At 42.7% G+C, this 12,501-nt stretch overlaps 1 protein-coding gene across 36 annotated transcripts in view; it reads right to left on the bottom strand.

Moving 5' to 3' along the window:
* The window catches only part of EP400 (E1A binding protein p400), a 129,224-nt gene that overhangs the window by 106,473 nt on the left and 10,250 nt on the right, over positions 1–12,501 (bottom strand). For 20 of the 36 annotated variants that reach the window (XM_016924654.4, XM_016924663.4, XM_016924658.4 and 17 more), the window contains exons 2-3: positions 10,718–12,087; positions 9,032–9,142 (exon numbers count right to left, since the gene is read on the bottom strand). In XM_016924654.4, coding sequence (XP_016780143.4) covers positions 9,032–9,142; positions 10,718–12,052 — 1,446 coding nt within the window. In that variant the 5' untranslated portion in view covers positions 12,053–12,087. The remainder of the gene's footprint in view (positions 1–9,031; positions 9,143–10,717; positions 12,088–12,501) is intronic. The other 16 variants (XM_016924660.4, XM_016924668.4, XM_024348167.3 and 13 more) reach the window with 1 other exon arrangement.

Raw genomic sequence — 12,501 nt, 5'->3', positions numbered from 1 at the left:
TGATGAAAAATTTCTGCTTAGAACGGTTCTTTTTATCTTTTTATAAATAAATGCGTGCCTGTCTGTATTTTATATGCAACACCCCTGCACTCAGTATCACCTAAAAATCTTTTCGAAACAGAAATTAGTACATATGTAATAACAAATTCTGAATTTATTTCTAGAGTTTCACTGGTCAAAATAAAAATTACACAATTGGCTATTAGTAATAAAACTCGGCCAGGTGCAGTGGCTCACGCCTGTAATCCCAGCACTTTGGGAGGCCGAGGAGGGTGGATCAGGAGGTCAGGAGATCGAGACCATCCTGGCTAACATGGTGAAGCCCCGTCTCTACTAAAAATAACAAAAAATTCGCTGGGCGTGGTCGCAGGGGCTTGTAGTCTCAGCTACTCCGGAGGCTGAGGCAGGAGAATGGCGTGAACCCAGGAGGCGGAGCTTGCAGTGAGCCGAGATCGCACCACTGAACTCCAGCCTGGGCGACAGAGCGAGACTCTATTTAAAAAAAAAAAAAAAAAAAAAAGAAAAAGAAAAAGAAAGTAATAAAACTCATGCTGAATTTTTTTCCCAAAGAAATGGATGTTTTTCATTTTAACTCTTTTCTATTTTCTTAGATAGATATCCACTGTTACTTGCCTCAAAAGTCTGTAACTCAAAATGGAGACTCCTTGGTTTCCTCTTTCAGTCTTATAAGTAATTTTTAATTAGGAAATATATCACACACACAAAAGAAATTATAAAATATATGTAAGACTTTCAAAGCACAGTAAAATTAATCATAGAATTTAAATAGTAAGATATCTTTCACTAAACAATCCATTCAACTTGTTTGGAATTTTCATAATACGATGTGGAGGAGGAAAGTGGAAAAATACATACATAAAATTTAAAGCAGTAATAATAAAGCGATCCCTACATACTCATCACATGCCTTAAGAAATAAAAATTTTGGCTCTTGAGATTATACTGGAAGATTAAAAAAAAAAAAAAAATTTACCCATACCTTAAAAACTCCATACACCCGCTTCTACACTTACTACCCAAAATGTCTGTTAAACATTTCCCTAAAGAACCCTTGTGCACTGTTGGTGAGAATGTAAACTATTACAGCCATTATGGAAATCAGTATGAAGGTTCCTCAAAAAATTAAAAATGGAATGAACATATGATCCAGCAACCCCACTTCTGGGTGCACAGCCAAAGGAAAGGAAATCCGCGTCTTGAAGAGGTATCTGCACTCCTGTGTTCACCGCAGCCAAGCTATGAAAACAACCTAAGTGCCCAGCAACAGATGAACAGATAATATAGCATATACACATGGAATACTACTTGGTAACAAAAAGCAAGGAAATCCTGCCATTTACGACAACATGAATGAACCCAGAGGGCATAATGCTAACTGAAATAAGCCAGAGAAAGATAAATGCTGTACAGTATCACTTACACGTGGAATCTTTTTTTTTAAGAGACAGGGTATTGCTCTACAGCCCAGCCTGGAGTGTAGTGGCACAATCACAGCTCACTGCAGCCTCAACCTCCTGGGCTCAAGTGATCTTCCCGCCTCAGCCTTCTGAATGAATAGCTGGGACTACAGAACGCATGCCACACCTGGCTAATTTTTAAATTTTTTTTGTAGAGATGGTGTCCTATGTTGTGCAGGCTGGTCTTGAATACGTGGTCTCAAGCGACCCTACAGCCTCGGCCTCTCCAAGTGCCGGGACTGCAGGTGTGAGCCAAAGCGCCCAGCCTGCAATTAATAATATTGCACTGTATACTTGGAACTTGCTGAAAGAGTAGATCTTAGACATTCTCACCAAACAAAACAAAACAAGGGTAACTGTTAATTAATTTGATTGCGGTAATCACCTCACTATCCTTATACCAAATCACTTTGTACACTTTATAAAATTTTATTTGCCAATTGTATCTCAATAAAGCAAAAACCAAAAGAAAAAAAAAGTTTCCTCACAGTGTCACCACCTGTGGGTGTGTGTCTAAACCCTCTCAGCTTTGCTTACACCCGCGCATCAATGTGCACGATGGCAGGGCTCTCTGTTTTGCACTGGGTGCTCTATTAGTTCTCCTCTAGGACACAGCCCATCCATTCTGTGGCCAATGGACAATCTGGTTCTTTCCAATTTGGGGCTGCCAAAAACAATGCTGCGAGGAACATTACTGCACATGTGTTCTGGTGCACAAACACAAGAGTCTCTCTAGAGCATCGTGCTGGGTCAGAGTATGCTCTCTGCTCACCTTTTCCAGATGATGCAAAACGTTTCCAAATAACTAGACCAAGCTCCACTCTCATCAAAAGCAGATGAGAATCCTACAGCTCTACATCAACGGATTCTCTCCAGTTTAACTTCTGGCAATCTGGTGCATGGAACAGGAATTCTGAGGAGTTTAATTTGTACTGTAAACACTGCATCTCTTTTTCATGTTGATAGGCACTCCTGGCCTATTGTCTTACTGTTCTAATGCAGATACTTATCAGTGTGGTCTATAAATGCATTAATATATTCTATTCCTCCAGGCATTAGCAGTAAAGATGTCCCACTAACAAATTTTCTGATAATCTCCAACTTAAGAGTTATCTTCTTTTTCTCGGGGGGGGGGGGGGGTGGGCGGCGGAGGCGGTGGAGACAGAGTTTTGCTCTGTCACCCAAGGGAGTGCAGTGGCACCATCTTGGCTCACTGCAACCTCTGCCTCTGGAGTTCAAGCAATTCTTGTGCCTCAGCCTCCTGAGTAGTTGGGACTACAGACGCACATCACCACACCCAGCTCATTTTTTTGTGTTTTTTAGTACAGTGTTTCACCATGTTGGCCAGGATGGTCTCTTACTCCTGACTTCAGGTGATCTGCCCGCCTCTGCCTCCCAAAGTGCTGGGATTACAGGCGTGAGCCACCGTGCCCGACCAAGAGTTATCTTCAATTGTATAAAACCCATTACAATGAGTATCTAAATAGCAGAATCAAATTACTATTCCCCACCGAAAGGAACCAGGCTCTTTGTCGAAATGGCTGATTCCGGGGCTGGATCAAAGAATATATATATATATACAAGGTGCACTTTAACAGTTTGTGCCAGAAAAGAAGGAAGTACTCCAGAAGTAAGACAGGTATGTCGGAAGTATACTAGAGCCAGCTTGAAGAGGCTCCAATTGGCCAATCACAGACAACCTGAGCATCAAAAGAAATAATAACAGAACCACCAGGAGGGGGGCTGGGCAGTAAATGACTGGCAAGGAGCATCAGGCAACTTCATGGAGTGATCGAAACGGACATGTTGACCATTGTGTGGGTTACATGGGTGTACGTACTTGTCAAAACGCTGCAAACCGTTAACACTGAAGATCTGTGTGTTCTGTTTTTAAAATATGCCTCAATTTAATGTAATTTACCATTTTTACAGACTAAAGAAGAAAAACCACGTATCACTGTCAATAGATGTATTTGACAAAATTCAACATCAATTCATGATATACTAGGAGTAAAAGGGAATTTTATTACCTTGATAAAGAACATCTGCAAAATCTACAGTTAACATCTTACTTAAAGGTGGAAGACTAACTGCCTTCCCCCTAGATCAGGAAGGAGATCATACTGGGTGCCCTTGCCAATACAATAAAAAAAAAAGAAAAGAAAAGAAATAAAAAGCATACAGATTGAAAAAGAAAAAAAATCCTGCTCTATTTGCAGACATGATTCTCTATGTAGAGAATCCCATGGAATCTACAAAAAAGCTCCTAAAACTAATAAATGAGTTTAGCAAGGTTGCAGAATGTAGGTTCAAATAATCAACTGTATACCTATATACTTACAATAAACAGCTGGAAATTTTGTTAAGTACTACTTATAATACCCCCCAAAATTGGAATACTGAGGTATAAACCTAAGAAAATATATGGTATGCTGAAAGTTACAAAATGTTGATGAAAGAAATCAAAGAATACTGAAATAAATGGAGAGATACACCATATTCATGGACTGGAAGACTCATATTGTTAAGATATCACTCCTCCCTAAACAGGTCAATGGACGCAACACAATTCTAATCAAAATCCCAGCAAGATGTTTTGTAGATATCAACAAGCTCATTCTAAAATGTATACAAAAAGGGAAAGGAACCAGAATGACCAAAATAATTTTGAAAAAGGAGAACAAACTTGGAGAACTCACACTACTTGACTTCAAAACTTACATAAAGCTATAGTAATCACAATAGTGTGACACTGGCAGAGAAAAACACATAAAGAGACGGGAAGAGAAGAGAATCCAGAAACAGAACCATACAAGTAGGTCAACTCATCTTTGGCAAAGGTGCAAGTCAACTCAACATACACAGATCGTCTGTTCAAGAAATGGCATGGAACAACTGAATATTCACATGCAAATTTCTTATATTTGCCATGTTACACAAAATTTTACGCAAAATAAATCATAGATCTAAAAGTAAAACTATAAAACTTCTACGAGACAACACAGAAGAACATCTTTCTGACCCTGGATTGAGCAGAGCTCTTAGATATGGCATCAAAAGCAAATCCATAAAAGAAAAAAACGATAAATTGTACTTCCACAAAATTTAAAACTTTTGTTCTGAAAAAGATAGTGTTAAGAGAAGAAAAAAACAAGCCAAAGACAGGAAAAAATACTTGCAAAACATGTAGCTGACAAAAAACATGTCCATATTATGTGAAGAATTTTCAAATGCAGTAATAACTCAGTGAAAAAATGGGTGAGACATTAACAGATACTTTGTCAAAGATATACGAACAGCAAATGAAAAAATGCTCAACTTTATTAGTCTTCAGAGACATCCAAATTAAAATAAACTAGACCTGGAATGATTAAAAAAGAAAACTGACAATAACAAGTACTAGAGAAGAAGCAAAACAAAGAGAACTATCATACTGGGAACACAAAATGGTACAGGCACTTTGGGAAAGTTTGGAAGTTTCTTTGAATCTTTTTTTTTTCTTTTTGAGACAGAGTCTCACTCTGTCGCCCAGGCTAGAGTGCAGTGGTGCCATCTTGGCTCACTGCAACCTCCGCCTCCCAGGTTCAAGAGATTTTCCTGCCTCAGACTCCCAAGTAGCTGGGACTACAGGGACACGCCACTACACCTGGCTATTTTTTTTTTTTAAGTAGAGATGGGGTTTCACTGTGTTGGTCAGGCTGGTCTCGAACTCCTGGCCTCAACTGATCTGCCAGCCTCGGCCTCCCAAAGTGCTAGGATTACAGGCATGAGCCACTGTGCCCAGCCTTTTTATTTATTTATTTATTTTTTTGAGTCAGAGTCTTGCTCTGTCACCCAGGCTGGAGTGCAGTGGCATGATCTCAGCTCACTGCAACCTCCGTCTCCTGGGTTCAAGCAATTCTCCTACCCCAGCCTCCCGAGTAGTTGGGATTATAGGCGCCCACCACCACGCCCAGCTAATTTTTGCATTTTTAGTAGAGACGGGGTTTCACTACGTTGGCCAGGCTGGTCTCGAACTCCTGACCTCAGGTGATTCGCCGCCCCCCCTCGGCCTCCCAAAGTGCTGGAATTACAGGCATGAGCCACCGCACCTAGCCACCTTTTTATTTTTTTGAGACAGGGTCTCACTATGTGGCCCTGTGGCCCAGGATGGAGTGCACTGGCATGTCCATGACTCACTGCACCCTCGAACTCCAGGACTCAAGCAATCCTTCCACCTCAGCCTCCAAGTAGCTGGGACTACTACAGGTGTGTATCACTACACACAGTTGTTTTTTTTTTTTTTTTTTTTGAGGCGAGTCTCACTCTTGTCACCCAGGCTGGAGTGCAATGGGGTGAACTCGGCTCACTGTAACCTCCACCTCCCAAGTTCAAGTGATTCTCCTGCCTCAGCCTCCCAAGTAGCTGGGATTACAGGTGCCCGCCACCATGCCCGGCTAACTGTGGTATTTTTAGTAGAGATGGAGTTTCACCATGTTGGCCAGGCTGGTCTCAAACTCCTGACCTCAGGTGATCTGCCTGCCTCGGCCTCCGAAAGTGCTGGGATTACAGGCATGAGCTACCACGCCCGGCCTAATTTTTTAATTTTTAGTAGAGACAGGGTGGTCTTTTTTTTTTTTTTTTTTTTTTTTTTGAGGTAGGGTATCACTCTGTGGCCCAGGCTGGTGTGCAGTGGCGCTGTCTCAGCTCATTGCAACCTCCGCCTCCTGGGTTCAAGCAATTCTCGTGCCTCCTGAGAAGCTGGAATTACAGGCGTGTGCCACCATGCCCAGCTGATTTTTGCATTTTTAGGAGAGACAGGGTTTCACCCCGTTGGCCAAGCTGGTCTCTACTGACCTTAGGTAATCCACCCACGTAGGCCTCCCAAAGTGCTGGGACTACAGGCATGAGCCATCATGCCTAGTCCAGGCTGGTCTTAAATTCCTAGCCTCAAGTGATCCTCCACCTTGGCCTCCCAAAGTGCTGGGATTTCAGGCGTGAACCACAGTGCCTGGCCCAGGTTGGTCTTAAATTTCTGGCCTCAAGCAATCCTCCCGCCTCAGCATCCCAAAGTGCTGGGATTACAGGCGTGTGCCACTGCACCCGGCCGGACGGGTTCTTAATAAAGTTCAACATACCCAGAAATCTGATTCCTAGTTTTTCTTTTTTTTTTTTTTTTTTTGAAATCAGCCAGCCAGCCACCCAAACCAGAACACTTTCAGAGAGACTCTTTGACTCCTAGGCATTTACCCAAATGAAATGAATACCTATGTTGACATGAAAAACAGTATGTGAACATTTGTAGCAGCTTTATTCCCAAATTCTGAAAACTGGAAACAACCCAAATATTCTTTAAAGGGTAAATGGATAAACAAACTGGGGCACATTCACACAATGGAATAGCACTCAGCAATAAAAAGAACAAATTAATGGTAAATAAAACAAAGTAGATGAATCTGAAATGCATTATCTTAAGTGAAAGAAGCCAGACTGAAAAGCAACCCAGACTAGGATTCCATAGATATTCATTCTGGAAAAGGCAAAATCATTAGCGATGGAGAACAAAGGTCAAGGGAGGCGTGAAGGGTTGATGAGGGAACATTTTGGGAGGTGATGGAGCTTCTGTTGCTTGACGGTGGTGGTGGTTACACAACTCAATGAATTCGTCAAAATTCACAAGTACAGACTAAAAAACAGTGCATTTTACTGAATGTAAATTAAATAAGTTTAAACAAACATAAGCAAATAAATACTGATAGTGATATATTACAGCCTACTGATTCTAATAAATGTAGACAGAATGATGGAGTTAGAAAACCCAGCATGGATTCTTTATAGTAATAACTGATTCAGGCAAGACTCACCAACAGATGCTAGAACTAGCGGGTAAAAGTTTAAGGGGATTCAGGATATTTACATAGTCTCAAAGTATCTTCCCCCAAATTACTCATCATTTAAAAAAGGAAAAATAAATAAATTTCCACTGGACAGGCCTGGTAGAAACCACCTTAACGAAGTGGTCAGAGTTAATATTACTAGTTATAGGACAAAGTGACATCACAGCGTTCTGATAAGACACATTGAAATGGACATATCATTACTTCTATAGCAATCTTCTCAAAAATACATGATCCAAATAGGACACAAGAAAACATCAGACAATCCCACATCAAAGGACACTGTACAAAATAATTGGTCTGTACTTTTTAAGGCCCAGGCCCAGGCCAAAGCCAAGGTCATGAAAGACTGAGAAACCAACCCAGATTAAAAAGGCCAGAGAGGCATGACAACTTGATACTGGACTAGGGGGAAAGAAACACTATGAAGGACATCCTTGAGACAAGAGATGAAATTTGAATATAAACTATGGATTAGAATATATTATTGTACTACTGTACAATTTCCTGATATTTATCACTGTACTGTGATTAGGTAAGGAAACAGTCTTATCTAATACATGCTGAAGTATTTACAGATAAAAGAATAGGATATGATGTTTTAGATACATGTATATATATGAGAATGAAAATAATGCAAATGGGGCAAAAACAACTGATAAATTTGGTAAAGGATATAAGGGGTTTTTTAAATAATTAATTGCAACTATTATGTACATTTGAAATTAAATCAAAATTTAAAATAACAACAAAAATCCCAAGGATGAAACTGCTTTCACAACCCAGCACTATCTATTCCAAAGCTAGTAGAAATTTGATGGTTTGTTTTTTGTTTGTTTGTTTGTTTGTTTTTGAGACGGAGTCCTGCTCTACTGCCCAGGCTGGAGTGCAGTGACACAATCTCGGCTCACTGCAACCTCCGCCTCCCAGGTTCAAGCAATTCTCCTGCCTCAGCCTCCTGAGTAGCCGGGATTATAGGCATGCACCACCATGCCCAGCTAATTTTCATAGTTTTAGTAGGGACAGCGTTTCACCCTGTTGGCCAGGCTGGTCTCGAATTCCTGACCTCAGGTGATCCATGCACCTCAGTCTCCCAAAGTGCTGGGATTACAGGCGTGAGTGACCTGTGTTTTTAAATTATTGGCATTACTAATTTAACACTGAGTGAATTTGCAAAAAATTAAAAATAATCAGTTTGCATTCACTTAATATCCGTTTAGAAGCCTATGGTCCTGATGATTTCAGAAGTGTATTTCACTTCAGCATTTCCTCTAGCTATGGAAAATACCAATTTATCATCTACTTGAATCTTTTTTTTCTTATTCTGTTTTGCACTGTTCTCAAAATAAAGGACACAAGAAAGAACCAACATTGAAAACACAGCACACAAGGAATCCTGAGCATACATTCAACAGGACTATTAGATGACATGCATGCTAAAGCTACTACCGCATTACAAGTATACGAAAGAAAGTAATGCACTAAGATCTGTGTCATCATTAACTCATGCAATTTAATTTTATAACTGTATACGCAGGAAGATTTTTTACTGTTGAAAAATAAGAAATGGGCTCTGGAAAAAAAATGCTGAAGAGCAAGTAGTATATCGAAGGTTAAAATATCTGGATGAAGGAAAAGTTTGGGATGAGACTACATTTGAGAACCATCGAAAAGTACCTGAAATGGTTGCTGCTGGGATGAAAAAGCAGCAGAAACCTTTGGCGGAAGCTGGGTTGCTATAGCAACGGGAGTCCCAGTCTGCCCATCCTTTCCTGTCACAACCTTTACCTGAGAGGAAATATTTTGAGAAAAAAAGGCAACATAATTTTTACAACTGCTCAAAATTTTGTTAGAATTTTATTGCTGATAGCTCACTGACATTTGGGGTTTAAAAATGGAATGTTTTTGCATCAATTCCTGTAAAAGGATACTGAACTGACAGATTTATAGCACAACAACCTAACTCAAACTGCAAACCTTGCAGAAACTCCAATTTAAGTCAAAGTGCAATATCTTTAGATTCTGCAACTTCAAATTTTAAAAATGCATATGGCAGACAGACTTCAAGTAACAAAGCCCTACCAACTCCCTAGGAAATTTGCAGAATAGCCACTCTGTTATATGTAGGGTCAGAATGGCAAAGGTCTTTTTCAGCAGGAAGTTAGAAAAACGAATTTTTCTTTCTAAGCACAGGTAAGGGGGATTGAGCTTACAGACAACATTGGTATACAAACGTAACAGAAATGAATTTTACTATTTCAGGACAATAGAGGTGAAATCCTCAAAATAATCATATAAACCTGTTGAAAAACAAATATGGTCCATCCTGGAAAAGGTGTTAAAAGAAAACACAAAATGGCAAAGCCACACAAATACATCCATAGATACCAGTAAGGACTGCTTGAGCAAAGAGACTAGCTTTTGTTCACCAAAAGCAGATTTCTTTGCAGAAGAGCTGACAAAGATTTAAATTATGTTAACTGTATCATAAAACAAAATAAGCTCCACCAACATAGTATACACTACACAACACAAAGGCACAAAATACAGTGCGTCACAGTCCAATTCACTCTCACCCTGATTTTCAGGAAGTCTCAGACTCACCTTGGTACTAAGAAATCTCAGGTAGGGGGTTTATTATGTGCCATTCCAGGCACCCAAAAAGTATACTCTCTAAAAAAGAGTCACTCTTAAATATCACTTAATAGGTATTTGTAAAAATGAGTTTAAAGTATGATCTCAAATCTTAAGACTACATCTAAAAATTGAATAACTTCTCAAACATAGTTTTCTGCCATAATAACTATTTTAATGATGAAGGTCCCATATACATACATCTAGTGACTTATGGCTGGTTATTACAAAAAGCTAGTGACTTAAATCTGTTTGAAAACCATGCTGATGGTGTTTTTAAGGAGATCTATACAAGTAAAATGTGAAACTTGGAAAACCAGACAAAGGGTGCTGGGCTTTCACACGTTTGGCTGGTGACAGCTGTCAGCGTCAGCCAACAAATCACACACCCGGATACAAGGGGAAAAAAACTGGACATGCTTGCTGAGTTCTCTGAACCTGAGATGAATCCTTGGTGCTCAATGAAAACACTGGATGTTGAAGACGCACTCATCGTAGCGCAGCTCCGTCCCTTCCTCCTGACACACTTCTGTGCTCAACAGCTCTTCCTTCCCATGAAGGAGGCCAAACACATTCTTCACTTTTACTTATGGGTCAAATCCTTGCCCCAACACCTTAGAAATACCTTAGAAATACCGCAGGCTCAATAAATTATTACTTAATTCATTGTCGCATAGACTCTAATCATCTAGAAGATTTGTAGTAAACAAATTAACTCCTGTTTCTTACCTCGTCATTGATAACCTCAGATTTTTCTTCCTCCTCTTCCTCCTCCTCCTCTTCTTCTTCAATGTCCAAATCATTCTGCCTAAGATATGCTTGTAATGGGGCATAATGTTTCTTCTTGAAAGCTAAGAAATCCATCATGTTCCCTTGAAAGTGTTGCAAGAAAAACAGTTCAATCAAATACTCCTTGAAGACCTCCTTCAGAGCCTGCATCTCCTGGTAATGATAGTCCAGGCACTGCTTCCTCATCTGTGCCATCTCCGGAGAGGCTGGGGGAATCTCCTCTAACTTCTTGGGAGCCTTCTTCATTCCCGCGTTCCCCACAGACGTGAGTGGGAGGCTGGAAAGGCCTGGGGGCACGGCAGTCCTGGAAGGGCTGGTGGGCGGGGGTGGGGACGTCATCCCAAACCCCGCTGCGCCCCCAGCCCCGGGGAGCAGCACGCCGGGCGTCCTCTCGAAGCCCAGGGGCCGGGGCAGCGGCGGCCCCTGCAGCACCTGCTGCTGCTGAACCAGCTGGCCCTGGATGATGCTGCTGATCTGCGGTGGCAAGTTAGCCGTGGTGATGTGGCTTGGGCTGGCCAGGGGCTGCAGGCCGGCCCCACCCGCAGCTGCAGGGCTCTGGGGTCCCAGGTGGTGGATGGTGCCCCCTGACTGTGTGTGGGGCTGGGAGGGTCTCCGCTCTCGGACTGTGATGGGCGTACCCGGGTGCTGGAGCTGAACCTGGGCTCCCTGGGCGATCTGGGTGAGCCCTGACCCATCCTGAAACACAAAGTGTCCACCACTGGAGGGGCTCAAGCTGATCTGCCTCACCAGCACGCTGGCATCCACGAAGCCCCCTGTAGGGCTGCTGCTGCAGAGGCCCAGCCCAGGGCCAGGGGCACCTGCACGCACATTCTGCAAGGCCTGCCCCGGCCCGGGACTGGGCTGCGTGGGACTCTGGGTCTGGACCTGCTGGGACAAGGGGGACGTGACCTGAATGTATGATGGAGACCCATGCTCAAACCGCCGAGGCTGAGCGCTGAACTGGAAGCCTGGAGAGGTGGGGCTGGGGAGCGGCAGTGGGGCCAGTGTGATCTGCTGGTTTCCCCCGACGACAGGGCCCACGCTCTGCAGGGTGATGTTCACGTTCTGCGCGGTTGCAGGGCTCCTATTCATCAGCTGCTGTATTTGATAACTGGGAGACTGGGGTGCCGACGGGCTTGCTGAGGGAGCGAAGGGAGCTGCGGGGGACGGGGGTGGGTTGGGGTGGGCCGGCTGCTCCTCACCCTCGCTGCCAGGGCAGGCCCTGGACCTCTGCAGCTGATGCTGGACGTTCTGGGGGCCAGTGCCATGGTGCATGATCACCTCCCTTCTGTATCCAATGTGTCGTTCTCCTAAAAATTAAAATTAAAATCAAGTCACTTGAAGGCACACATACTGTTTTATTGCCACTTAACAGCACTGAAAAGACACTTTGAAAGTACATTCCCACCGCATCTGATTCAAACGACAGAGCTGACTCACATTCAATATGGCACAGCTGGAGAAATGTGTCCTCAGTCACTGCTGTGCCCAGGGTGGGCCACACGGGAGTGGGTGGGTAATCTAAACCACCTACTGAGGGAGGAACATACCGATCATCGCTGACCTCAACAGCTAACTTGTGTGGGCGCTTGGAGAGACCAGGCCATCCCTCAAATCCTCATGGCCGCCCTGTGGGGTAGGTACTACTCACACCCCATTTGAAGGACTAGGAGACTGAGCTACAGGAGTATCTGTGAGCTGTTCAAGGCCACGCAGCCAGCAGG

The sequence above is a fragment of the Pan troglodytes genome, chromosome 10, assembly GCF_028858775.2.
Source record: "Pan troglodytes isolate AG18354 chromosome 10, NHGRI_mPanTro3-v2.0_pri, whole genome shotgun sequence".
Classification (NCBI taxonomy): domain Eukaryota; kingdom Metazoa; phylum Chordata; class Mammalia; order Primates; family Hominidae; genus Pan; species Pan troglodytes.
Note: the sequence above shows the minus strand (reverse complement) of the source record. Positions and strands in the feature narration are given on the sequence as shown.